At 40.4% G+C, this 27,149-nt stretch overlaps 1 protein-coding gene across 6 annotated transcripts in view; it reads left to right on the top strand.

Moving 5' to 3' along the window:
* ANAPC10 (anaphase promoting complex subunit 10) overlaps positions 1-27,149 on the top strand; it is a 59,419-nt gene that overhangs the window by 19,744 nt on the left and 12,526 nt on the right. For 3 of the 6 annotated variants that reach the window (XM_028744142.2, XM_028744143.2, XM_077934068.1), the window contains exon 5: positions 7,879-8,176. The exons of 2 other annotated variants lie outside the window; for them this stretch is intronic. In XM_028744142.2, coding sequence (XP_028599975.1) covers positions 7,879-8,109 — 231 coding nt within the window. In that variant the 3' untranslated portion in view covers positions 8,110-8,176. Of the gene's footprint in view, positions 1-562; positions 614-7,878; positions 8,177-27,149 lie in introns of those variants that run through there. One more of the 6 variants, XM_077934069.1, reaches the window with a different exon arrangement.

Genomic DNA, 27,149 nt, shown 5'->3' with positions numbered 1-27,149 from the left:
TTTTTTTTGGCCCTTGTGTTTTAAAGGTTGTAGCGAATATTGTTCAGTTTGCTTTGGTAGGCTCACTAGATGGATTTCGCAGATGATCATTACTACATCAAAAAAGAAAAGAAACCAACGGTGGTGAGGGAGCTGGATAAAGTAAATAAGTGTTGCGTCAAACACACACACACACACACACACACACACACACACACACACACAACACCAGATGCTCTTCTATCCTGTATTTGATTTTTCTGCCTTGAAAGAAAAAAACATTGAAGGAGTGTTTGCATGTATATGTGTGTGGTAGCAGGGGAAATGATAGCTTTAAATATTGACATATAACCATTGAAGATCTTAAACTTGGATTTCATTTTAGATTAAGTATAACTTGGCTGTACAGTACCTTAACAACAAAATGATTGCGCAGATACTCCTAGTGTTAGAATGTTTAGATCAGCTGTATTCCGTATTTGGTCAGATGCAATGTGCACATCGTTTCCAAGATAAAAAGCTCCCGTTGATGCTTGCTTTTTCTGTTTGGCTTTTTAATTAATTCCCACCCCCCAACACACAGAGTTTTCAGCATCTTCATCATAATTTTGAAAGCTGATTTGCAGAGTTCAAGCGATGCATTGGCAGTTTGTAACTTACCTCTCAGGTAAACCATAAATGAAAAAGGAGGGGGGGAAATGTAGATAGTCACAAATGCAAAAACTGCAAGCACTGGAAAAGGTTTTTTGGGGGAGGGGGTACTGCTTGGAATATATAATCTATTTTTAGTTTTTGAAATCTGGCTTGCTTGCCTTTGTTCGTACGTGATGGCCAGTTGTACATCACTGCAGAAACATTTATCTGCCATTATTGAAATGATGCAACCCTCAAAGTCAGCAAGAACTAGTGAGGGTGATTGTTGCATGAAGCTGTAGCATAGTTAATATGCTTGTTGCACCATCTTTAAAATGCAGTTGAAATAAACAAACTCATTTGAATGTATTGCTGTAATAAGAGTTCTGCTGCCACCCCCCGCAAATGATTGCCATCACAACTGGTACCACAAAACTTTATATATATCACAGCATTACTCAAATACTGATATCAGCTCTTGAAACCTGTGTTCTTTATTCCCTGAAAAGTGATTCCTCCCCCCCCCCCCCACTGGCAGAGTTGATCATCGAATTTGCCACATGGTTTTTTATTGCAGTCCACTTCCTCATTCTCTACTAGTAAAGCTGAATACAGTGGTACCTTGGATTACATACGCTTCAGGTTACAGACTCCGCTAACCCAGAAATGGTGCTTCAGGTTAAGTACTTTGCTTCAGGATGAGAACAGAAATCGTGCTCCGGCGGTGCGGCAGCAGCAGGAGGCCCCATTAGCTAAAGTGGTGCTTCAGGTTAAGAACAGTTTCAGGTTAAGTACGGACCTCTGGAACGAATTAAGTACTTAACACGAGGTACCACTGTACTTTTACCTCTGTTCACTTGTCCGGGAAAAGATCTGGAATAGGAAAAACTCTAATGGAGCATCCTGTCCCCCCCCCCCCTAAAATCTGTGGTCCAGGCTCTGATGTGGAGGCGAGAATAACCCACTACCCCCAAGGGTTTGTCTGATTATATTTCCTCTTGAAGCATGGAAGTGAACTGAGTGAAAGTCAAATTCTGGCAGCACCTCTGCTGAGCATTTAGTATGCAGCTTGCTTGATACGTTTTTTTTACCTTCGTTTGAATACCAAAGATGTCTGAGTGAGCAGCGCACCTCAGTAGTGTAGTTGTTCTTCTAACTAACATTAACATGGAATTGGAAGCTTGTATGATGCAAACCCTACAAAGGATGTAAGATACTGGTCCAGTGTGGCATTCTTGGTCTTCTTATATTCTGTAGCCCTTTAGCATATTTCTGTTCAGTTGTGCAGATGCAAAATTACTTTAATTCCATTGCTTAGTTTATTTTTTTATATATATAGATTACTCATTTTATTCATACTCAGGAAATCTGTCTAGACATAACAAACAATTTTCAAAGTAAATTATGAACTTTCTTTTTGCACGTTCATAGTCTCTTTCCATTATATATGATAAAAACAGGGCAAATTGAATTAGCAGAGAGTTGAAGTGAAGCAAAATTATTTTCCAACAGTCTTGTGTCTGTATGGGGATATGGTGCAAAAAACAAAACAAAACCCCAAACCACTGCTAGGAAATAACTAATTATTTTCCCCCTCAACATTTTGGCATGCACTTTTTTCTTTTTTTATTAAAAAACTTCTCACTATGGCAAAACAAAACACTGTGAATTGTATCCAGTGCAGCGTTTGCAGAAGAGCACTTGCCCAAGGGCATTTCTCTGCTCCTTCCTTCTCATTGCAGCCTTTTGCATGCCACGAAAAGTCTGTCCTGAGGGTTAGGAGACGCTTGGGGAAGGCCTGGAATGTGAGGTGGGGGCCACACTGAGAGGGGGAATGGGGGGAAAACCAAGTGGAGGCTGCTTGCAGTCTAAGCAGTGTTATCACAAAAGCATCCCAGTTCTGTAGATAGACGCATCTGTGTTAATGTGCCAAGTGGCTTGCATTGATGTAACCACAGTGACATCAGTTGCAGTTTGTTAATGTGTAACCTGTGTAAAGCAAATAGAGAAAAACTGTCCTGGTTTGCTACTTGTCAATTTAAAAAAGTAGTAAAGAGAAGATGAGCAATACGTACTGTGAGCATGCTTCTGGGATTTACCTATAACCTCAACCCACGATGCTGGGAACCACTTTTGATTTTTTGAGCTGAGTGCAGAAGAGGAAATTTTGGGCCCTGTGATCAAAATATCACACCTACCAGAATTCCCTCTTTTGCCCAAGAAGCAGTTCTCTGCCCCTTTGCATCTAGTCTATGCCTTTCTGCCCCCCCCCGCTTTTATGTCAAAATAGGAATGATGCTACTGCTGCAACCCACTTTAGTTAAGAGTGAGACCCATAAATTGAAGCCTAATGTACTAGGTTAGGAAATCTGTAAGCTATCAAAAATGCTTGTTTAGATAATTCTTTTGTCCTTAGGGAAGGAGCTTGTCTGCAAACCTTGGCTAAAAGAGCATAAAACCAGTAGACTGGACGTGTTGTCATTCTTAAACCAATCCAATGTGGCAATCATGTTCAGAGTTGTATCATTTGCAGTGTAAATAAGTTAAGTCACTGTATGAGGTATTGTCTAATGTTTAGCCAATTGCTTTTTGTGCTTTCACCTCCTGGGCATATGTTGATCCCATCCTAAGCCAGTGCATTCAGTACTATGTGGTCATTTTTCACACTCCAAAGAAGATCTGTATTGAGCTGCCTGATCGTGATGCTGAGATTTCAAGAAAACTATTTCATAACTGCTTTGTGAGGTCCCTGAAGTGCCCCCTGCAAGATGTACTATTTTAAATAGCCTACAGTTGAATTATACTGCATAAGTAGTTCCAGTTTAAGCTTGCTTATGTATGTCACAGAGACTGGGGACCTTAGCAAAGCACCTTCTCCATTTATACTCAGGCAAGTGTATTGTTCTTTTTAAACCAGAGCAGACAGGGAATAAGCTTTTCAGCTGCAATCCCCACTTTAGGCTTGGGTGCTGGTTTAAGTTTGCTCTGAGTTATATCAGATACGACCAATGCCACATAGCTCAGTCTGTGCATCTGAGCAAGTCATCTGCAAGACATCTGAAGTACCACAAACAGACAGCAGGTATGCTGTAGATGTCCAAATTCTGTTTCTTGTACGTTGCCATGACAATTATCTTTAACAATATTCTACAAGCAGATAAATCTTTACTGTTCTGTGTGCAAAGTGTGTCATGAATTAGCTAGCATTGGTCTGTGTTGCTGTTTTTCTATAGTCAAGGAATGTTTATTGCAGTGCTAGTCCTAGTAAATGACAAACCCAAAGTAAGGGTTGTGCAAGTCATGATGCATTTGATTGAACTTCCTTTTATTTGTGGCCATGTATGAATGTCTGAAACTTGCAGTTCTTTTCCTACTGTGGATAACCTCCAAGTGACGTCTTTTTTGCTTTCTTATAAATCTAATGAGGTCAACTTTCAGTTAGAACTCTTCAGGGCTCTAAAATTTTAAGAGGGCCCAAGGACCTTTAAAATTCCCCCCTTTGCACATACAAAAGTTACTGATGACAGAAGACAAGTCAGTAGGAGATTCCAGACTTTTATAGTGTCCCACACAGTTTCTCAGTAGTCCAGTTGACTTTTCTGCATGCAAAACTCTAGCAAGAAGTATCCTCTTTCTTTTTATTTAAAACATTTATATCCCACCTTTTCTTTAAAAAAAAGTCCCAAGCTCTGTTTCAGTTACTATGGCCGTGTGCCATTCATTCCTTACCCTGCTTCAGTTCCAAGCCATTGATCCATTTTCGAAGTGATGCAAGTAGTGAATTAAGGTTTGTGAGTGGAAACAGATCAAATGTTTCCCCAGCCTGTCAGCGACAATGGATAAACGAAGCAGACAGAAACAAGGAATGGGTAGCGTTTGTCACAGTGACAGCATTTGACAGTGTGGTAGACCTGTCATAAATTTACAATACACTCTAAGTAGAATTCAGATGTGTGTGATGGAAGGAGAGGTACTATATGACTGTACAGTCATGTTTCTATTGTGTTCATTCAGTGCAGCAGCTCCCACTGCTGAAGAGACAAGCCTCTCCTTCAACTAATGGCTTGTTGGACATTCTTACTTTGGTTCAAGTAACTTTTCATACTTCTGTTGCCTAGTACCTATTATGTATTGAAACACACAAATAAAATATTATGTTTGTGGGTGGCTAGGTGGGTTGTAGTTTTGTTGTGTTTACTGATCACTGTCAAATAAGATTTTATTTTTTTTTAAAAAGAAGAAGACACATTCACCTATTGTTTCCTTCAATACGTCTCTGAGGGCCATATCGCGCATGTCACTTTTGCTAAATAGACAGTGCACAGTTGCTTCCAACTATGTGAGCGCATGGCAAAATACAAAATTGTGATCTTTTCTACACCTGTTGGTGTCCACAATTTTGTTTAATCCTGCAGGAAAGAGGTTGTGTGTGGTGCAGAGACTGTTCCTCTGAGCCTTCATTGGACTGTGTTCAAGGATTCCCTGCCATGGCATTTCGTCATTTCCACCATCTTGATGGTCTTTCCTTTTCTATATGTTTCCTTCTACAAAAATTGTTGTTGAAATATTTTTTTTTCATATTTGGCATTTATTTGGAACCGGACTGTCTTCCTGTAGACTCTCCAGGAATGTCTGTTTTAGCTTCTTGAGTGAATAGAAAGCTCTTCTGACCTAATGGGCTGAAGTAAGCCACGTCTTGACCATTTACAGGAGGTAACGGATGGTGGCCACACCGTCACCTCCCTAGGTGGTCGTTGCTTCACGAGGGCAAACGAGTCGGCCTCTTCACAGTGAGCTCTTTGACTGGAGTTCCTTCTGCATTTCTTGTAAAGCTTCTCTTGTGGTGTCCCTCCTTTTGACTCACTTGGAATTTCTGAAGTTTCTCTTGGATACGCTTCACTTTCTAGCTGGAACCGGTGCATCATTGCTATTAACTTGTTCTCTTCTGTCTTAAGCGAAGAGATGGCAGGCACCCAAAATCTGCTACTTCATGTGTTGACAGTTCCAGTGTTGGAATTGCACAGCAGCCTGCTGAAACCTACTCCTTGTAGTTATGTTGTGGTACATGGGAGCCATGGGGCAGAGACTGCAAAATTCAGGATAAGTTATTCTTTCTTTAAAGCTATTACGAGGAGGCACGTGCACTTCAGGGAAGTGCAGCAAACTCACTGGGGGGGGGCAGGCGGGGGGGTATTTTTTGTTTGAGTGCCAAGATACGGTGCATCAATAAATTACTAGAAATCATTGCCTACTGAGAGGACTTTTCAGCCCAGCGTTTAGAAGTGACAAACTTGAAGTGTGTGTGTGTGTGTGTGTGTGCGCGCGTGTGCGTGTGTGTGTTCATTCTGGTAAGAATTTATTTTTGCAAGTTTTATTTGTGAACCACCCAGAGAACTTTTTGTTCGTATCATTTGGTAAACTATATCATGATGAACACTTAAAAAAATGGATTAGCTGGATGTTTACTTTATTTTATTATTGTGGTTATAGCCGTTCTTTCCTCCCAAGGAGCATAAAGTAAAATACATAGTCCCCCCCTTGCTTACTAATTTTAACAAAACCCCTCACAATAACCTTTTGTTGTAGTAGGCTGAGGGATGAATAGCCCAAAGTCACTCAGTGGCTGAGTAGGGATTTGAACCCGACTCTCATTTTAAACAAAAGCACACAGAAATTATAAACAACCATGTTGCTCACAACTTTTTGGCATTTCGTTTGACCTAATAATGTTGTTATAATACTGTAACATTTTGGATTTTAAAGGGGCAATTAATACGATTTTAAAAAAGAAATCCAATTTTAATGCTAAAAATCTAATTACTTTTTGAAAATCGTTTATTTCTATCCTCGCTTATTAAATATCTGACCTCAGTTTGTAAATCCAAAAATAAAGGAATAGCTGTTTCATATCTGAAACCAGTAATCTAAGTTTTGATTCTGCCCTTTGTTCCTTACTCCACACCATATTCTGTCAGTGCTCTTCTAACACAGTTAAATTGTGTACATTGTCATATCCATGTTGCAACATGTCAGGAATGGATGGTTGGAATAAGATAACAGGAGTCTAAATTTTGCAGGTCATGAAATTAAACTTGTTGTGAGATATTAATCTTCATGGTTTTGTACATGGCAGTGAACTTCTCTGCACATAACAACTAAGCCATGGTTTATCACTAAGTGTATCAGTTGGACTGAGTCTGAGAAAAGCTCTGGCTCTTGCACCCCTTCCTCTCCTCCTCCTATACGGCCAGGAGAAGGATTCTGCAATGTTTAGTTTTACTTTCTATGAATCCTTGCTTTCTCATCATGTATGAAACATAGACGGTGGTTTAAAACAACCTCAGGTTAGTTAAACAAGTCAGTTTTAATAACCCATGGTTTGAAGCTGGCTCATTTTGAAACTGACCGGAATTTGTTCATGGAAAGTGAAACTAAATGCAGCAGAAGTCCTCCTGGCTGAGAGAGAGGGAGAAGGTGCAAGTACACAAGCTCGGGGCTTCGCTTAGGTCCATTCCCACTCATGCACATAGCACTAAATTCTGATTTATATGCTAACTGCACCAGTGACATGAAATTTCACAAACCGTTAAAATAGAAAAACTTAAGATGTACAGCATGGGGGGGGGGGGAGGGAAGGGGACAACCTTTTCTTCTGTCTTGCTAAGAAGATAGAAAAATGCTTCACAAAAGTCTAGCAAACATATTTCCTAACATGGCCGTAACTTTTCAGTGTTGGTAGCTCCTGCCCCATGAACGCTTTTACCTTTGGCAGAACTACAGTGGTACCTCCGGTTATGAACTTAATTCGTTCCGGATCTCTGTTCTTAACCCGAAACTGTTCTTAACCTGAGGCGCGCTTTTGCTAATGGGGCCTCCTGCTGCTGCTGCGCGACTTCCGCTCGCATCCTGGGGCAAAGTTCACTGCCAGGAGCACCTACTTCCGGGTTAGTGGAGCTCATTATGAAGTGTTTGTAAGGAGGACGATACGTAACCCGAGCTTCCACTGTATGTATCTTCCTTGTTCAGATGTAGAAGTGGCGTTTTGCAGATGATTAAAGAAAGCATTACAGGCCTTCATTTTCCTTCTCAAGGTCCTTGCTGGACTGTGTATGTAGCAAATGTGAGACGACTGTGCGATCATGTATGCTCAACTCTCATTTTCCACTGCAGTCCACTTCCTTTTGTACTGAATAATTGATTGCTTATGCTAAGTGATAATTTAATCTGATTCCATTTCTACCTTTTTATTCTTCTTTTCTTCTCCAGCAACTTGAATTAGTGGAACCCAGTGGTTGGATTCACGTAGCCTTAACAGATACTCATAAGAAACCTATCCGCACTTTTATGATTCAGATTGCTGTTTTAGCCAATCACCAAAATGGAAGAGACACTCATATGCGGCAAATCAAGGTGTATACGCCAGTGGAAGAAAGTTCTATTGGTAAATTTCCTAGGTGTACAACAATTGATTTCATGATGTATCGTTCAATCAGGTAAACAAAGCTCAATTTTGTACTAAAGCATTGTATTTTTGTTTAATTTTCAAATAAAGACATAAAATCTTGTTGCACTGTCTAGTTCCTGGATGTGTGTGTGTGCACTGCAGACATCCTCATGGATGTAACTTCACTATTGTTTATTTTATTCCACGAAATGTATTGCTTTTCCTTTCTAGAAACAGAAGGGGGGAAATCTCAGAAGCTTCTTCATTTGATCATTATCTGTTAGTGTATTTTATTGTATAATTTCATTATTACATTGGGCTCCTCCACAAGTGTAAATGGCTTTTTAAAGTGTGATTATGTAATTTTGTTCAATGTACAGGGAAGCTGATGAATAAATTCATGAACTTTGCCTTACTGCCTCCTGTAGGACCAGACTTTCTTAAGTGCTGGTTACCCATAGCATATACAGAGCTACTTCTAAGAATATTTTATAGAGATTTGAAGGAAGGCAATCTGAGGATATAATTTTATTTGATTTTGTAGAGGTAAAGGATAAGATTCTTATTTCTGAAACATAGGAGACTTGCTGGATTAGACCAAAGGTCTGTCTGATACAGCCAGATGTTTCTAGGAAGCCATGACCAGGGCATGAAGGCATTAGGCCTCTCACACCATTGCCTCTCTAGTAACTGAGATTTGGTTGCCTACTGCCTTTTAATCTGAAGGTTCTGTTTATCTATCACATCCAGAAATTCTAATTATTTCATTTGTCTAATCCCACTTTAAGACATCAGTGACCATCACTACACCTTAGCATTTGCTTGCAGTAGTTCCTTCAAGGGGGGCCTTTGTAGTAAAAGTCAAGAGTCCCACACAGAAGAATCAGCAGGAGAGCCTCCAAATGATTCAGGACGGACTTATCACATTTTGAATTAATATACATTACCTGTGTGTGTGCTGTAGAACCAGAGTCTGAAATTACCTAACTGCACTACTTCCCCAGCCTAGTGTTTCACGTTGTTTCCAGGATGAAGGTTCATAAGAATGCCTTGTGTTAGGGGGCCCCAAATCCTGGAGCCGGCACTTATACACATCTCTCTAAGGCAGGGCTGGGGAACTTTGGGCCCTCCAGGTGTTCTTGGATTCTAACACCCGTCCGCTCCTGCTAGTGTGACTAAAAAGGTGAATAATTTTGGAAGTTTGGGTCCAACACCATCTGTAGGGCCAAAGGTTTCCCATCCCTTCAGTAAGGTAACTATGACAAGGGTGTGTGTGTTGCTTAAATTTTGCTAGAGTAATTTGGATCTACATAAAACTTTAAATTACAAAGCAGTGTTGTGTTGCTTGTACAGTTGTGTTACTGGAAGTTGTGAAGCAAGCTTCAGTCTCCTGAACATTTAAAACTATAGTTACTGCCATCTTTGCTTTCTGCCACAGGAGTCCAGCCCATAAAATAAAGCATTTTCAGACAAATGTTGCATTGTTGGAAGAGCTCAAATGGCCATGAAACTCCACTTTACCACAAAGCAGGAGTCTTCATACAACAATTGTGCAACCCTGCCTAGATATTTTGTGCAGTTGATATTAGGCACTATTTTCCCTGGCGGAGGTTAAAGACACAAAGTACAGCTCCAGAGGACTATGAAGTCCCAATTCTAGGAATAATCAGGGTGTGCTAAGTGAGTATAACTTATTTTTAGATACTACATTGACTTACTATATACTTTGACCTATATATTATTATCCCCAAATTTGTTAGAAAATAATTAGCTTTAGTACGTGTTTGGTATATGCTATGTATATATTCCACCAATTGTGGTAAACTGGGGTAGGATTGTGTCTCTTTTTAGCACCATTTTATTAAGTATCCTTTGCATTGGCAGCAGCACCAATTTAAATATTTAGATGTCTGGATTTCCAGACACATACAGTTAATGCTACAGGAGAATCTGGATCTGATTCCCTCATTCAGTTCAGATTTAGGCAGGTGCCAAACCCAGATTCTATTGAGACGCATGTGCTTTGTCATTTGATTGAGGGTCTCCTTTGTCGTCTTCTCAGTATTTCTTTCTAGTATGGAATACTAGAGAGCTGATTTGTTCTTCACTCTGGGGTCAATACTTTTGGTTGAGGACAGACTTCCCTAAAGTATTGATGAGGATTCTTGCTTCCACATTTTGCCATGTGCCTCGTCTCCTTTCCATGGTTACTTAAGAACATGGGTGACCAACCTTTTATTCTGTTGAGGTCTGTCCTCTGTTTTGGTCCACATGTTGGTGGTGGGGAGGCAGAAGGTGATGGGTAGGGTCTCCTCCTCCTCCCTCTTTCTCCTTCCCCAGCAAGCTGCCACAGGAAGAACAGATTGCTCTTGCCAGAGATCTGAACTGATTGTTTGTAGAGGGCTTCTCATAGTAGATTGAAGGCCACTCTGAGACCACCCCTGATTTGGAACATGTATGTGAAAGCTAGGTCCTATTATGTATCCTAATCAGTGGACGTCTCATCTCAAGTTTCCACCTTAGAAAATCGCATGTCGTTTGAACTGATTAAAACATCATTTTGACTCTGGCTCAGTGTAAAAAAAATGTTTGTGAAGACCTCAAAGCTTTCTGATTGTGTGGATTCTTTAGTAGGATGAAATAAAGAGTCAGCATATTTGTTTTCCCCATTAAAATATTTATCCATTTCCAGAGGACCAGTCTTAAAAACTCCATAGAGCAGGGATGTTCAAACAAACCAGGATCTCAGAAAATCCAGAGTGCCAGAGATTTAAGATTAGGCTTTAATCTGCATTAGGAACCTGTGCTGGTAAATCCTGGACTTAAGTGCTTTGCTTATTGAAGATGAGATTGTGAACTTGGAGCCACGGCTGCCCAAATGTATATGAAATGACTTATTCAGCTATATATTGGTAGCTATGATGCTGGGATTATTCCTTAATCAGAGTGCTGTAAAGTGAACATTGAAATAAGTATGTTTTCATTTAGGGGACACACAAAGAAGAACTAATGTATCAAATAAGCTGAATCTCAAGTATTTGTATTATGCATCTAGAACACAGTCCCTAGCGTTTGAATTAGTTGGCAACATCAGTGACAATAATAGTGAAGGCAGCTATTTCAAATGGTAACAGGTCCAGATGGAATAATAATGCATGAAATGCTGAATATTAGGCATATTTCGGCAGCTGCAGTCCCATGACTCCAGAACATAGCATACTGTGCTTATTTAAAAAACCATACCTCTTAATATAGCAATTAAAAATCCTTTGACTTGCACATCAGTTTGTTTTCAGTTTTTACAATATTGTGCAATATGATGCATCATCACTTGTATTTCCTTTTTTAAAAAGGAAATACTTGAGAGAGCTATAGGGGAGCGAATGCCATCATGCGCTTCGTGGTGAACACGTATAATAGATTTAACAGAAATGCACTTGATCTCTTCACCTCTTCAGAGTAGATTAGGTGTCTTAGTAAATATGGCGTTAGGATCTTCCATTTTTACAAAGTTGCTAATACACTAGGTTATTGAGGAAGCCAAGTACCTTCTACCACCCAAGTAGCATATTCATGGGCAAATAAAACAACTTTGGTCTTTTTATGCTGTCACAGTATATGGCCCTATTATTGCTAGCTTCCATTTGGAAATCCTTTCTTAATTCAGGGTGTTCCTCCCTTCACACCGAATGTGACAAAGCCAGAAGACAATAGAAGTTGATGCAGGTCTCTCTAATGTTATTTACATAGTTTAGTTCTTTCTTTACTCTTCCTCTTTTAAAAAATCAGATTTTTATCCACCCTGATTACAATTCAAAAAAAGGGGAAGTCAGAGTTTAAACAGAACATCTGCAGAACTACAATTACAAAATAACTACTAAATATTAAAAAAAAGCTTGCATTCTATATCAAAAGGAATTAGCCAAAGTGAAAAAAGGAAAAAAGACAAGAATCCATATCATACCTTTTTGACTATAGATTCAAATATAATAATATAACCATTATTATACCCAACTCGCCATACCCAACTTCAAGACTCTGTAAAACCACAATATGTTTTGATTAACCCCAAATCCATGCTGTAATCAATACATGGCTGTGAATTTCTTGCAAGTTTGTTGTGTCTTTCTTTGCATCTGATACAATGAGTTAACTTGGCCATTGAAGAAAGCTCTCACATTTCCTCACTCCATTAACAACTGGAATCATTGCTGATCTACACTTACTTAGAAGTAGTTTAATAATAAAGACGGGGGCTTATATCCTTTTAAAAATGCTGTTGTACCTCAGTTTTCCAATTACTTTGCCATGGTAGGGTTAGCCAAAGGGATTCTACCAGGCCAGGGGAACTGGAGTCCAACAAAACTGGTTCCCCATCCCTGGCCTAAAGTCATTAGCACTTTATAATGGGAGACTCCAGGAACACTGGCATTTGGCTGAGGATATTTTAAGTTCACTCCATTTCCTCTTCCCTTTCGAAGCTATTCATTAATTTCAGTTGGATTTTGGATGAAACGGAGTAAGTTCAACCATAAGCAAGCAGAACCTCAAATAATGTGCTCTACCCAGGAAGATCTTTCACCTTTAATGCAATTTGTGTCGGCAGAGCTTTTTTTGAAGCTCATAAACTTAAGACCAGGCACTTCCCTTAAGATTCCACAATATCTTCCATATTCATTCTTAACTGTGCTTCTCAAATTACCCTCCCTTGGCACGTCATTTTTGTGTTTTTTTAATGGTTATGTGAAATAATTAAATATTTTGATCTAATGACCTCCAAGGCTGTGCTTACAATGCATTCAGATGATTAAACAAACTAGTACCCAGGTCCCTTGTTCTTCAGGCCGGTGGTAGAGACCAGAGTGTCCATCTCTTCCCTTCTGTCATCCCAGGGCAGTTAACAGCTGGAACTTTCTAGCCAGAAGGGAGGGGAAGAAGACTCTGCAGCTGCTCATTCTCTGGCCAATCTTTACACCTTGGTGGGATGATGGAGCAAAATGGCTTTGCAATGGCTTGGATTTATCAACAAAATTAAGCCAGCAGCATCACTGGGTTTTGTTACAGTATTTAAAAAATATTTTTGTTCCTTGTGGGCAAGTCCAGGCACTTACATTTTAATTGACCGCAATCTAATTTGGCAAGGTTTTTTCTGCCCCCCCCACCCCTTTACCCCTTCAGCCTTAGCAAAATTTAGTCAAACAATCTCTTGACTGTAGTCCTGCATGAAAGCAATCACATTTCTGTACTTTTCCTATGACAAATTTATTTTTCCTATAAGCTTTCATTGGCTGGTGCAGCTGGCATGGGCTTGCTGACAATGAGCCAGGAGATCTTAGCTTAAAGGAAAACTCACAGCTCTCTCAGATACTGGCACAGAGCAGGGTAAACCCATCCCTGGGCATTAGCACTAACACTTGTTGGTATTACTGGCACAGCACCTATTGGTACATACACACCCTTGGGAGTAAGAAAAGGGACGTGGATTGTGTAGGGCAGGTTGTTGGTTGGTTGCTGGAGCATATGAGCAGGTACTGTTTGTTTTTAGGAGATGAAATAATTTGCTTTGTAGATTGAAAGGTATGATTCAACAGAGGGAGGGAGGCACATGTGGATAAGTTATAGCCTGCATTTTATTAGGTGTTTATATCTGTGTAAAAGTGTATGACTGTTGAACATCTGCAACTTCTGATGCTACTGTCAATAGGACCCCTCCTTCTGAATCATAGGTTGGTCCAATAAAATAAAGTCAGTTAAGCAAGGCTTTAATAACCATCTGCCTTTCACAGTTGTGATATGATGTCTGAAGTAAATTTTAACTTTGACGGTAAGGGTTGGGGCAATTTTAGGTGCAACACTTCTTTCTCTTTTTCTTAGTGTTTGTGGTAAAATTCGCACAATTGCTTAATTTGGTTGAATCTGTGTCCATTGAATATTCATTTGTTGAGTGAACGAAGGCTCAGATGCAGAGATAAAATGAACTGGAAATGACATGACATAGTATGAAAGTTTCATTTTTAATAAGTAGGAAATGACAAGTTTTCGTGGTTAAGGTTTATTTTAAGGAGCGTGAAATGGGTGGGACCATTTTGTGTGGTCCTGCTCATATTTCTATTGGATAGATACAGGGTACATTCCACCAGAAGAAGACTTTGATTGACTTCCAAGTCTGACAAAATGGGAGTTTAATACATGTATGCAGTAATTGTTTATTATTGAAGCCGAAAAACAAGCATAGTATTTAGACTAAGAACTATGAACTTGCCAAACTTGACAGAGCACAAGCTTACAATATAGATTAGTCTGAACATTTGCTCTTTGCACTTTTTTGTGGGGTGGGTGGGTGAGGGGAGAGATATTAACTTTAAAAAAATCATACATAAGATGTTGGGGGGGGCCCTCACTAGCTAACTGACAGTGAAATATCAAAATCATGAGGGATCTTTCACCACAAAATTATGAGCATTTGTCATTTGGAAAGCTGAAATTGGGCTCATGTATAAGTTGAAGGCACTGAAATGTATGAAAATGGGATATATTGAATTGTCTCCTGTATGACAGCCAACGGTCCACTAGACTCTAGAGAACCATAAAGGACAAATGCAATTATTTTGTAACATAATGTTGCACTGGATGTATTTTGGCGCTACCCCTGTGGTATGTTAAGGAAGTAACAGAGGAGCACTGAAACTCACTATGTGCTGCACCTACAAATATCCACTGAAATAAGAAATTTGATTTTTTTAAAAAGCAAAACGTATGAGGGGAAAACCTGGAGTAGCTAGTTTTTCAGGTTAGGGAGGTGAATATGGTGCTTTGAAGCTAAATAAATTGAGTAAATATGTGCCTGTTTGAACAAAACACAGGAAGTTTTCTCAATCAGCAAATTGGGAAGAACCAATAAAAAAATTCTTTACAAATTATTATTAAGGTTGGCCTGGAACTGCTGTTACAGTGCTTGAAGAAAATACCAATGTACAGTTAACAGCAAACTGAGCATGTGATCAAAATCTGACTGAATCCTAAATTTGCAAGGGAGGTAAGCCCCCGGGGGGAAAAGAGCTATAAAAGGTGTTCCTATTTCAAGTTTTGCTCAAGCAAGAAAGTCTTCTTGAGCTCTGGTGAGTTCCTGGAATCTTTGGCTGTCCTTTGGTCCTGTCTCCTGGTTTGTCTTCCAGCCCTAATTCAGTTTGAGGCCCAATTTGGTAACCCCAATTAGGCCCCCATCTAGGCCAGACCAGTCGAGGCCCAACTGGGGGCCTTTCACAGCCCTACCATTTAATTCCAGTTTTAAACCCTAATTAAGCAGGTAGGTGAGGAGAGGTGTGATGAAGGAGGAGTATCTCACCTCTATAATTTCTTCTCCCCCGCCCCACATATTTATTCTGGGTTTTAAACCCTATATATTGACTTTTTTGAGGCAATAATAATTACCTTCATCATTAACTATACTGAGTGATAACCAATGTTAGTCATATTCAGGACATATCCTTTCAAACAGTAATTGAGTGGATATATCCTGAGTATGACTTGGTTGAATATCACCCACTGTAAGGGTAGAAGATTGATGTAGTTAAATGTAGGGCCAAATGTCTATTAGTGAACTCACAAACCCTATTATCTAGTTTTCTTAAGTCAATATAAACTAGTCCCATTGATTTCTCAGGGACAGACCCCTATCAGACTTTTAAAAAAGTGGATATTTTAAGTGGAGTGTATACACACACACACACACACACACACACACACACACAAACAAACAAACACAGTGGTACCTCGGGTTAAGAACTTAATTCATTCTGGAGGTCTGTTCTTAACATGAAACTGTTCTTAACCTGAGGTACCACTTTAGCTAATGGGGCCTCCCTCTGCCCCCACACTGTCGGAACACAATTTCTGTTCTCATCCTGAAGCAAAGTTCATAACCCGAGGTACTATTTCTAGGTTAGTGGAGTCTGTACCCTGAAGCGTCTGTAACCTGAAGCATCTGTAACTTGAAGTGTCTGTAACCCAAGGTACCACTGTATATAATATCTCTGTATGTGCACTGTATTTTAATTGTGTATAGATGAAATTGTTTAAAATGTCATTTATTGTTGATATTGTTTATCATTTCAGGATGTTTTATAGGAAGTGTTTCAAAAGTGGAAATATATAAATAAGTACTGTGGAGTTTGAGTATCAAAGGCTCCAGGTCCTGAGATAATGCATCACTCTTGCTGCCTGAAAATTCATTTGATTCTATGACAGAGCTGCAAAAATCAAGCTCATTCAGAACTGTTTGATTGGGAAACCATCATGGAAGCCTCCATTTCCATTTCACTTGAATCCTACCAATTAACAACCAGAAAAGTCAGAATATGTATGAATTAAAACAGTTATCTGAATACGTATCAAATCGCTGAATAAATTGTAGAGTTTGTGGGAGTACACCTTGGTCCTCCAGATATTGCTGAACGATGACTTACCTCATCCGTGGTCATTTGCCATTCTTGCTAGGGCTGATGGGAGTTGTAGCTGCAGGACCGGATCATCACAGTCATGTTTCTTCAGACTTGTAACACATTAGACCTGGCTAATCTTTCCTCTTACAGGTTTATACTGGTGTGCTCCCATTTATTTCAGAGTGTCTTTTAAATAAACTATAATCAAATACAGCATATTCATACCTATCCATTGTAAGCAGTCACATGTTGTATTTTCAAAGCAGCTCAATATTGGTAGTGACTAAATATGGGTGGCTGGGTCACCCCCCCCAATTGTATTATGTAGTTTCACCAGTGAGTACATTATTGAAATTAAGATAGCTTTGGTGAATACTTTAGTCCTTTTAAGAGTGTGTTGAGCCCATAGTTTTTTCTAGAAAATTTAGATATGCTGTAGCTAGTGCTGTGTACAGTCCCCTTCCTATCCAATTCATTCCAACCCAAAACAGCTTTGACCAGGGATAATCAGAACTCAGCTCAAACCCTAGATCCAGTTTACTATGGGGGGGGGGCCCTTTGGAAATTCCATTGACTTGCATTAGGAAATCAAAATTTCCATAAATTTATTTTTTTCCATATAGGTGCATCAGATTTGAGTTAGTTACTTAGTCACTCACTCATTAAAACCCTTTAGCCAAATTTCCCTTTTATTCTTTCCATCCTAGTTAAGCTTCTTTTGACCTTGTTGAAGCACAGGTTTGTCTTATGGGAGTGCCCTGGAAATCTTCACTTCTGGTACTCCTAGCTGTCACCAGAGACCCACGTCCCAAGCTCCTTCTTACTTCCCTCAGGACTGCAGACAGGTTCTCTTGTCTCTTCACTGATTCAGCTATCCCTAGCAAGTCGTTCCAGTTGCCTCTGAGGCCTTCCACCTCCTTGGCTTCTGGATGATTCCATGAGCACCAAGAACCAACAAATCCACCCCAACCCTCCTCTGCTGGACCAGCACCAAGCCACATGGAGGCTTCTTCTATAGGCCCCTTCTTCTGTAGGCCCCTCTAATCCAACCCCAGCCAATCACACTGTCTAACTGAAAATTCTAAACCTGCACCCACCAATTGAAATGTACGTAGCTTCTACTCTTCTTTATATCACCAACCCTTCCTCACAGTTCTTAGTCAAGGTCCCTACGACAGTTAAACTAACTTTCACTGGTCCAGACAGAAATCTTTCCACATGAAATGCATTACCATGTACAATACAAATGTCAGAACACATTACACAATACTCATTAAAACTTAATTCAAATAAACAGGATTTCTTCACATATGGTGCTATAATTAATAATTGCAAAATGTAGGAGACAGCTTGTCTGGCTTTTTCAGAGACCATTCTGAGCGTTGGTTCGGCACAAACTGCTGCAAATGTATTCTGGTCCACCTGACTGCAGCAATTTGTAGCTGCCTTGACCCAATGCAGATTCAGCCAAATTGATACAAATGGACCCAATTCGGTTTGGGATTCAGACAAATAAAACTGCAAAGCTTTAGCTTTCGTTTTAGTTTTAGTCTCGTAATGTCCCTCTGAAGGATAGGCTGGCAGATACTGTTTTTCCTACAATCACTCAGCGAGCTTCATAGCTGAGTGGTGATTCCAACCTAGGTTTCTTTCCTTTGTTGAAACCCAACAACAGCATCACAATGCTTCTTTCTAGGGATGCTGCTGTGTGAATTATGGAGGAACCATCCTTCCTAATGACTGATTCAATAAAGAAAAAGCTTGATGATGTGCCAGAGAACTGGGAGTGAACAATTTCAGAGTGCCTGGCCAGGTCACCCTGTTCTAAATGAAAAATTGTGAGTGATTGAAGCCAAGAAAACATCTAAAAAGATTTTTTTACACACACATGGACACAAGCACAGAGAGAAGAGAGAAAGAGAGATGGGATCATGGACTGGAAGCTCAGATCTAAACCTTATGTATGACCTGAAGGAAAAAGCAAAGCACAGTACTTGCCAACCAGCTGTATGGAGACATTTAATTATTATGGTTTTACAGTAGTTCAAAGAAGATGTAAATACAGTACATCACTATGGGCCATATCTGACACCTTCTGGAATGGGCACAATCTGCATATTACCCTCAGCTGTTCAAAAGTGTTAAGGTACTGCAACATCCAGATTGAAGTCCATATTAAGAAGCACACCCAAACTAAAATAATAATAATGTTGGACTTGATGGTACCCCTAACCTAGTCACTAATTTCTGGCAGCAATTCTTTATGGATAAACATAATAAAGAGATCTAATATACGTGTCAGATTTCTTTCCATTGAGCATAAATACTGGGAAAGCCATTGTTAAAGTGCATGCCAGATACTACACAACAGAGGTGAGATATGGGCTTTCTGTTGAACTTTGTGAGAAGTGAAAATCTGAGCTGGATTCCAGTTTCACCAGATTACGAGTTTACTTCTCTTAACCACTACACCACACTGGCTCCAAAAGTTTGAACACCTACATAGCCCAACAAGAATCCACCGACAGCATACGAATCAATCTGGCTAACCTGGTCAAAAAATCCACTTCCTCTCTCTCTCACACATGTAAAAAAATATCACTACAGCCAACCAAAGACAACCAACCACACCCCAGGCCACCCCAACCCCTCTCACTACCAAGGAAATATAACAAGTGAATAGTAAGACAACCCATACAAGTGACGCTGACACAAAACCCCACACATACACTAAATAGAAGAGAAGCATTGCCACCTTACCCCACTCACCATTCCCCCTCTTCCTCTTTCCCCTTCATTTCTTCCCAACCTAATACTGTATGCAACACTAATGTCTCACAAGAAATGAAAATGATCTGTATAAAATACAACTTGAAAAAAGAGACAATGCATGAATTTTGTAAGCTAATAAATCTTTAATAATAATAATAATATGCACTGCAGAACTTCCAACCATCGGCAGATGTTGGTGTTAGTTTAAATATTTTACAAAAGTTTTCTTACACTATTATACTAATTCAAGCTTTGGTAGCTGCCAGCATGGTCACATTTTTTTAAAAAAACACACCAGTTATTGAATGAAGGGCTTCTAACAAGATACGCTACTACTGCCCTCCATTGTCTTGTATCTTAAAGCAGTTTCAGATAGTACAATCAGCAGCAAGGAAAGAAAACACAATTAACTAGCACTTTTACTCCTCATGTTTTTTCCAAAGGTGAACCCAACGGCCAAATGTGATGTGATGTTTCTTTAGAACAGCAGCTGTGTAGGGAGCTAATCTGATTTGGGACTGTGGCATAGAGGGGATGGGGGCTTTAACCATTTGCAGTGCTGTGGTCCTGATCCACATTGCACTCCCTGCCCAGCAGAGCTGGCCCAGTACATTTTGGCACTTGTGGCGAACTCACAAAATGGCGCTCTCCTGCCAGGGAAGAAAGGGTCTGTAAAGATCTGTGGCTGTAATTAATAATAATATTGAGATGAAGGTGCATCAATTAATAAAACCTTTTACATGTTTAAATATTTTGATCCACTTGGGGGAGAAATATTCTGGTTGCTCATGTCTCTATTGTACTTCAACATTTATTTATATTTTTATATATTTATTTATATATTTCATGGACTTTGGAAATCTGTCTTTAGAAAGGTGTATTATTAGCTGTAGTATTTCACTCTCTGCCCTTAGAATGCAAAGAGAGCTCTTCAAAATTTACTATAATTTCTCAAGTTATTTTTGTACCAGTTTGTCTAGCAGCTAACCAGGTTTGCTCAGTAGCCTAACCAAATCCATCCTAGATTAATTCTGCTTCCCTAGAACTATTCTTTAACGGGCTATGCTGCTGCAAGCCAGGTGGGAACACATTTTATGCAGTATTCAGAGGTTGAATAATAAGTAAAGGAGTCCAGGGCAGACTGAGAGTGATATAAGTAGTGGCTCATGACAAGTATATATTAATCATTAATATGCATTGTTCTTTAAATGAGAAAAACTTTTAAGATTATTTTAGATTTGAAAAGATTGAGAAGGTAAGGCTGCCCGCTTTTATCTCTCTGCATTGCTTTGCAAACCGTAAGCACTCAGAAATAATAAATGATGTTGAGATTTCTATTTCAAATCTGTTTCATCTGCCTCTGGTTGTATTGATGTTTTTCTTCAGCACCCTCCCTCACCCCACCGCTGCAAACACCTGAAGGATGTTCAAACCCCACACACCCATTTGTTAAAAGCATCAGCCTTCATTTCTTTGACAGAAGCTTTGTGAAATACAGCGTTTCTCCGAAACAGTTGGAAGAAGGCTTTCTCCATCCCTTGTTTTGTACTTGGTGATAGCAACTGAGCTCGGCAGCCCTGAGCGGCGAGTCCCTCGGGCCCCAGCTCTCACTTGGAGGGAAGCTGACCGCTTTGACCCAATCCAGATCTGATTCTCAGTTCTGGGGGTGTGGATTGGTATTAGCTTACAGCTCTGGCATGCCATTGTGTGAGTCAGCCTGCACCTTGCCCTCCCGCTAGTGCTATGAATAATAAACTGTGGGGAGAAGTGGCAAGCCAGTTAATGTGATGCTAGTGCAGGATGTTGCCTTCTCGTGGCCAGCGCCTCCTCCTCCTCCTCCTGCTCCTTCAGGATATCCAGAATCTGGCGTGGCTGGAAGCTAGGTACATCTGGAATGGGCTGGAGCAAAGAAGCAGAGCAGTAAATGAACAAAGAGGACCTAACCCTGCCCCACCCTGGAGTAAAGAGGCTTAGGTCACTAGAGGGGAGGGCATATCGCTGTGGTGGGAAAGTGAGGCAGGGGAAACAGAATCAAATGTTTGTTTAAGGATTGAGAAGATCGGCCCAGCCCTTCTGCCTTGCCAGCATTTATGTGCAGCACAGTAGAACTTAACTGTAACCTCTCATTATCTTTCCATTATATATCGCATTAGGCTTTGGCAGTGAAGACAACCTAAGCCAGTGGCCTTCCTGATTTGTGGTTTCTACTTGGCTTACCTTACTCAGTTGAAATTTATTTTGTTTTGTTAATGGCCAATGACAGAGCAGGCCTCCAAAGCAGAGCTGCTCTGGCTGAGAGTCAATATATAAACATGCTGTATTACTGTGGGTTCTGGAAAACACAGTTGAGCAAATCATTTAAAGCACATATTAGGTCTTGACAAAGGCGATAAGGGACATTTCCCTCTTTTTGATCGAGCCATTATTGCCTAGCACGGCTTCAGTGTCTAGGGCCTCCATGCTTCATGGTGCTGGAGGCCTCTGTTTCTGTGAGGTGGGGGATTAGTCCCCCAACCCCTCAATATCCCTCCTGCTTTGGGGGTTGTTGATAGCCATGTAGGATGATGAGGAAGAAGAGTGACACCCCCAGCATATTGGTGCGGATGGCAAACTGCATGTCTGCCACCCTCTTGAAGAGAGAGAGAGGGGGATCAGCCCATCACTTCTGCTTTGCATGTAGATGGGCCCTTGCAGACTGTAGAAAACCAGAGTCAGCCTGGGCTGCAGGAACCCAACAGCCTGTCCAGGACAAAGCGCCACACCCACTGCTGTACCTGCACCCAGGAAGGACCTCCTCCACTCCCACCAGCTGGCAGCAAGGACCGTTATTGATGCTCACAATTTATGTAAGGTATTTCATAGAATCATCTGTTAGCTTTATACCCTCCAAGGGGCTGAGTGTACATGGTTCCCTTCCATTATATATTGTAAAGTAAGTTAGGCTTGGAGATAGTGTCTGGCCCAAGATCACCACATGAGTGTCATAGCTGAGTGAGAATTTGAACCTGCGTCTCCCTAGTCAAAACAATTTAACCACTACATCACATTGGATCTCTAATTCATTTTATTGTATTGTTCCTAGTATTTATTGTCTGGATCAAAGCTCGGTTCGTATCCACCTTGTTTATTTATTACACTTGCATCTTCCTCCCTCTTTAGGCCTTTTCAAAATCAGGTACTGTTGGTGACATCCTTCCAACCTGATCCTAACTATTCCCACTTGTAGGAAAGGCCCATTGGGTTGCATCCAACAAAGTTATACTCTAGAGTTGGACCCATTGAAATGAATGGACCCAAGTTAGTTATGTAGGAATAAAAATGGGTACAACCCATTGACAGTTATGCCCCATTTCCCCATTAAAGTTAGTATTCCGATTAGCAGCTGAATTTTATGCACAAACTGTTTACATTTATGTTTTGCAATAGACTTTCTGTTTCATAAGATGCTTGGCCACTATGTTTCCATGACATTTCAAAGTCGCCTGAAGGTATATAATGCAGTCACCTTGCTGAAGCTAAGGAGGTCTGGGACTGGGAAGTGGCTGGAGACCCAGATAGATAGGTAGATAGATAGATATTTAAAAAATGTCGAGTAGCACCTTAGAGACCAACTAAGTTTGTTCTTGGTATAAGCTTTCATGTGCATGCACACTTCTTCAGATACATGCATGCACACAAAAGCTTATACAGTACCAAGAAAAAACTTAGTTGGTCTCTAAGGTGCTACTCGACATGTTTTAAATTTTTAAAAAAATATTTTGACTGCATCAGACCAACACAGCTACCTACCTGAAGATAGATAGATAGCCTTGTGCTCCTGGGAAGAAGGGTGGGATTTACGTGTAATAAACTAATGAATAAACCCTGAGCTAATCTTGAAAATGGGCATTTGGAAGAGTCGAGACTTCTCACAAAAGGTGTACTTTGGAAGTTTCTGCTGATGAACGTTACTGTATAGCACAGGAGTGGGGAATCTGTAGCTGTCCAGATCTTGCACGACTACAGCTCCCATCATCTGTGACCATGGACTATGTTGGCTGGGGTTGATGGCAGTTGGAATCCAACATCTGGAAGATCACAGGTTCCCCATCATGGGCAGGAACGTGTGATAAGTTATACCTGAAAACTGGTGTGTGTGTGTGTGTGTGTGTGTGTGTGTGTGTGTGTGTGTAAGGAAATAATGCAGTTCAGTAAAGGATACAGGGAAAGGGTAACCAACAACATCTGGAATATGACTGGAAAGAAGGAATAACTGAAAGTGCAACTCATAAGGGAAAATAGAATGCAGATTGCAACCAATTAGCAAAGATCAAAAGTTCCCCGTGGAAAGATGCTGTGGTTGAAAGCAGCCTAAGTATTACAAAAGACAAACGTAGTTGTTTCTTCTTACTTGGAAAGCTTTATTGGAGCTTCCTCTCACACTGAAGATCTCTGCATATTTAGCTCAGCTTGATATTTGGGCTGCAGCAAATCCACTGAAGTCCGAGGCATGGTTTCCAAGTGGCAGGGCAAAATAAATAGCAACTTGCGTGGCTCTGCATTCAGAGCTTGTATTAACATTTCACAGACTTCTTTCCCAACCCACACAGCAAAAGGCTCATGATTTCATTATTATCTTAGGAAAGGCAGCCACACAACTATCTTGTGTAATTTGCCACGACGTATCATTGGCTATATATGTTACACTGCATTGGCACTCATAAATCATGTTATCATCACCTTTTCCGGTCACATGGAGCCAATCATAACTGCCACTCTCCATTTCATGCAGAAGGCAAACTTCAAAGCAACCCTGGGACACCTCCAGCACCAATTTTTCTGTCTCAATGCACGGACTACAGCCCAAAGCCTTCTCTTTTGGAGAAGCCTTGTGCCACCACTGGAAGCCCATCTGACGAGGAAGCATTGTGAAATATCTGACATCTCCAGAAAGGCTTTGCGTCTGCCCTGTAATAGGTTGCAGGGATGGGAAGGAGTCCCTCCAGCTTGGAAATGTAGAACTTTTCCTGACCATTGTACCAGATCCTTTATTCTTCTCCCTAAGTCTTCCATTGGTCTTGTGGGCCACAATTGTGCAGCGGAAAAACCCTATAGGCCTACAGGGAAACTTAAGTGCAAACTACAGCTGCTCATTGAGTTGAGGTTTTTAGTTGATTACCTAATCAATTTTCAGACAAATTATTAATCCATAAAACTTAAATAAATGTGTATATTACCAACACCTCAAAACTGGTACCTCTTGGGAATATTGAAGGAAGTTCAAGGTGACTTACAGTTTAATAATCACAATTTAAAACAAAAACAAAACACCACCTGGATATTTTCCTTTGCATTTCCTGCCTTAGTAATGGTCCAAACATAGTTTTAAAGATATAAAATATGCCCTTCAACAATTAAAACCTTCTCCTACGAACCTCTCACTGTTAACTCACATTCTCTAGCGCTACAATGAAGATCTTGTACAATTAAACAATGCCATTCATTCTTGAAGGCTAACCTTGTCCACTTTTGGAAAATGGGGAATAGAGTATCTCCCTGCAGGTGGGTAGCCAAAACTTGTGGTTTTGCCACAGGAGGAGCCATCAATCTAGAAACACCCTTAAAATCTCTAAATCATATGACAGCTGCTTGGATTACAAATGTGGGGATTGCTTTATTTGCTTGGTGTGTGTGTGTGTGTGTGTGTGTGTGTGTGTGTGTGTGTGTGAGAGAGAGAGAGAGAGAGAGAGAGAGAGAGAGAGATTCTACTCATGCAACAGAACTTCCCCTTGCTTTCCAATCCAGGCACCCCCACAAACATCTGCTCTGTAGAGTCCTCCAGTCCTCTGCAACAGATTTTGAAGGTGTGTGGGGAAATACAGGGGAAAGCAGAAGAGGGGAAATTCCATTGCGCAAGTAGGTTGCATGAGTGGAACAGCTGCACTAGAATACAACACATTTTGGAAGTATTTTCAACCCTGACAAAGTGCAACAACATCCGTGTTACATTGTAATAATCACTACCCTCTGGAAACTTACAGCATTGTATGACCATGAACCACTGGTGAGCCACTTATTATTATTATTATTATTATTATTATTATTATTATTATTATTATTATTATTATTATTATTTATTCCACTCGTCTGACGGGGTTGCCCCAGCCACTCTGGGCAGCTTCTAACAAATTACAAAAGCACAGTAAAACATCAAACATGAAAAACTTCCCTATACAGGGAATATTGATGTTCTGTTTGTTCTGCTATATGGTTAATACGACAGAATCAAAGAATGGCCATGTTGGATGAAACTCATTTTCTATCATTCTGTTTGCACCATGCACATAACAGGCATGTATCAAGTTCTCAAAAATAAAATAAAATGATGCTGAGCTGTTTTACTCATCAGTAATACATAAAAATGATCAAGTTACTTTTGTTGCATCACTGACAAAGCAGCTGTCTGCAAGCAGCGGATCTTTGAAGGGAACATCCTGACATTCTTCCTCGCTTCTGTTCTGCCCATTTGAAAAACTTGCTGTGGTTCACCCTTCTTGCTCCTCTTCATGCTCCAAGCGCATGCAGCGCAGCTGTTTCTACAGCTTCATCGCTTCTTAGGTGTTGTTGTTTAGCCGTTTCTCTTGCCTTCCTCAATGCCTCTTTCATTGAGACACAGAGAGATTGTCAGGAAGAGCAATATTGGAAAGCCATTATACGCGGTTTCTGCCAACAACTAGACCAAAAAAAATGCTATAGTTCATTTAACTTATTCAGATGTTATCTGTATCCCATCCACAAATGCTACTTAGCAATGTAGAGAGAGAATAATAACAGAGAACTGAATTTTAGCTTTAAAAAAATTGAATTTGTTTGATTCTGTGAAGATAAGCCTTGATTCTAGATGGTAGATTCTTGACATTTGAGTTATTATTATTATTAGTGTGTGTGTGTGTGTGTGTGTGTGTGTGTGTGTGTGTGTGTGGCTTTTACGAACAGCATTTGTTTTTTTAAACTGGACTTATATTGGGCAACTTGTTTGGCTTATTTGTGTATTGCAGTTTATCTGTGGGGCATATCAACATAAATTTGCAATTACCACATGGACGAAATATCGGATGAGTTTAAAGTAGAGTTAAAAAAGGATGTTGACTAGTTAAATTAAGCCGGGCGGAGGAGGCAGCTCTGCATGTTCAAATTTCACTTTGGCAGGTCATCAGGAGGTGATTTTACGTCAGTCTTATGAATGTAACCTCACATAATTTCATTTGCTGTACGGGAAAAGGGAATCACTGCAGGAGGAGCAGGTGCACAAGGGGCTGATACTACTACTACCTGTGTGACATCCACTCTGCCTTCAGCCTCCCTTGTTGAGCAGGGAGGCCTGAAGGGAGTTTCCAAGTTCATTTGGTTGACTGCACAACTGGGAACCCTACATTATCAGGTCCCAGGTGGGAAGAATAATGGAATCAGAGAATTGGAAGAGAGTTGCAAGGGACCCTGAGGATCATCTAGTCTAATCTGCTGCAATGCAGGAATTTGCAGCTGTCCCATACAAGAATCAAACCTGCAACCTTGGTGTTATCATGGGGGGAGCATTGGAACAGGCTGGTGCTCATCCCCATGTCTCCTATGTATGTTGTGATCCCTGTCATAGCTCACTGGTAGAGCACATTGTGACTCAACAGGGCTAGAGTGACATCAGGCATTACTGTGCTAACCAGGATCCATGAGATGGTGAATGCCGATCTTCATCAAGATCAGACGATTTTCCCTTGTCAAAAGTAACATGCAGAGTGACCCTCCTTTGTTGTAACTTTCTTGTAACTTGGATTTTACTGAATTAGTGCTTTTCAGTCCAACCCTAACCATGTAAATAAGTCAGAAGAAAGTCCTGTTGAATT

This window comes from Podarcis muralis, chromosome 9, assembly GCF_964188315.1.
Source record: "Podarcis muralis chromosome 9, rPodMur119.hap1.1, whole genome shotgun sequence".
Taxonomy (NCBI): domain Eukaryota; kingdom Metazoa; phylum Chordata; class Lepidosauria; order Squamata; family Lacertidae; genus Podarcis; species Podarcis muralis.
Note: the sequence above shows the minus strand (reverse complement) of the source record. Positions and strands in the feature narration are given on the sequence as shown.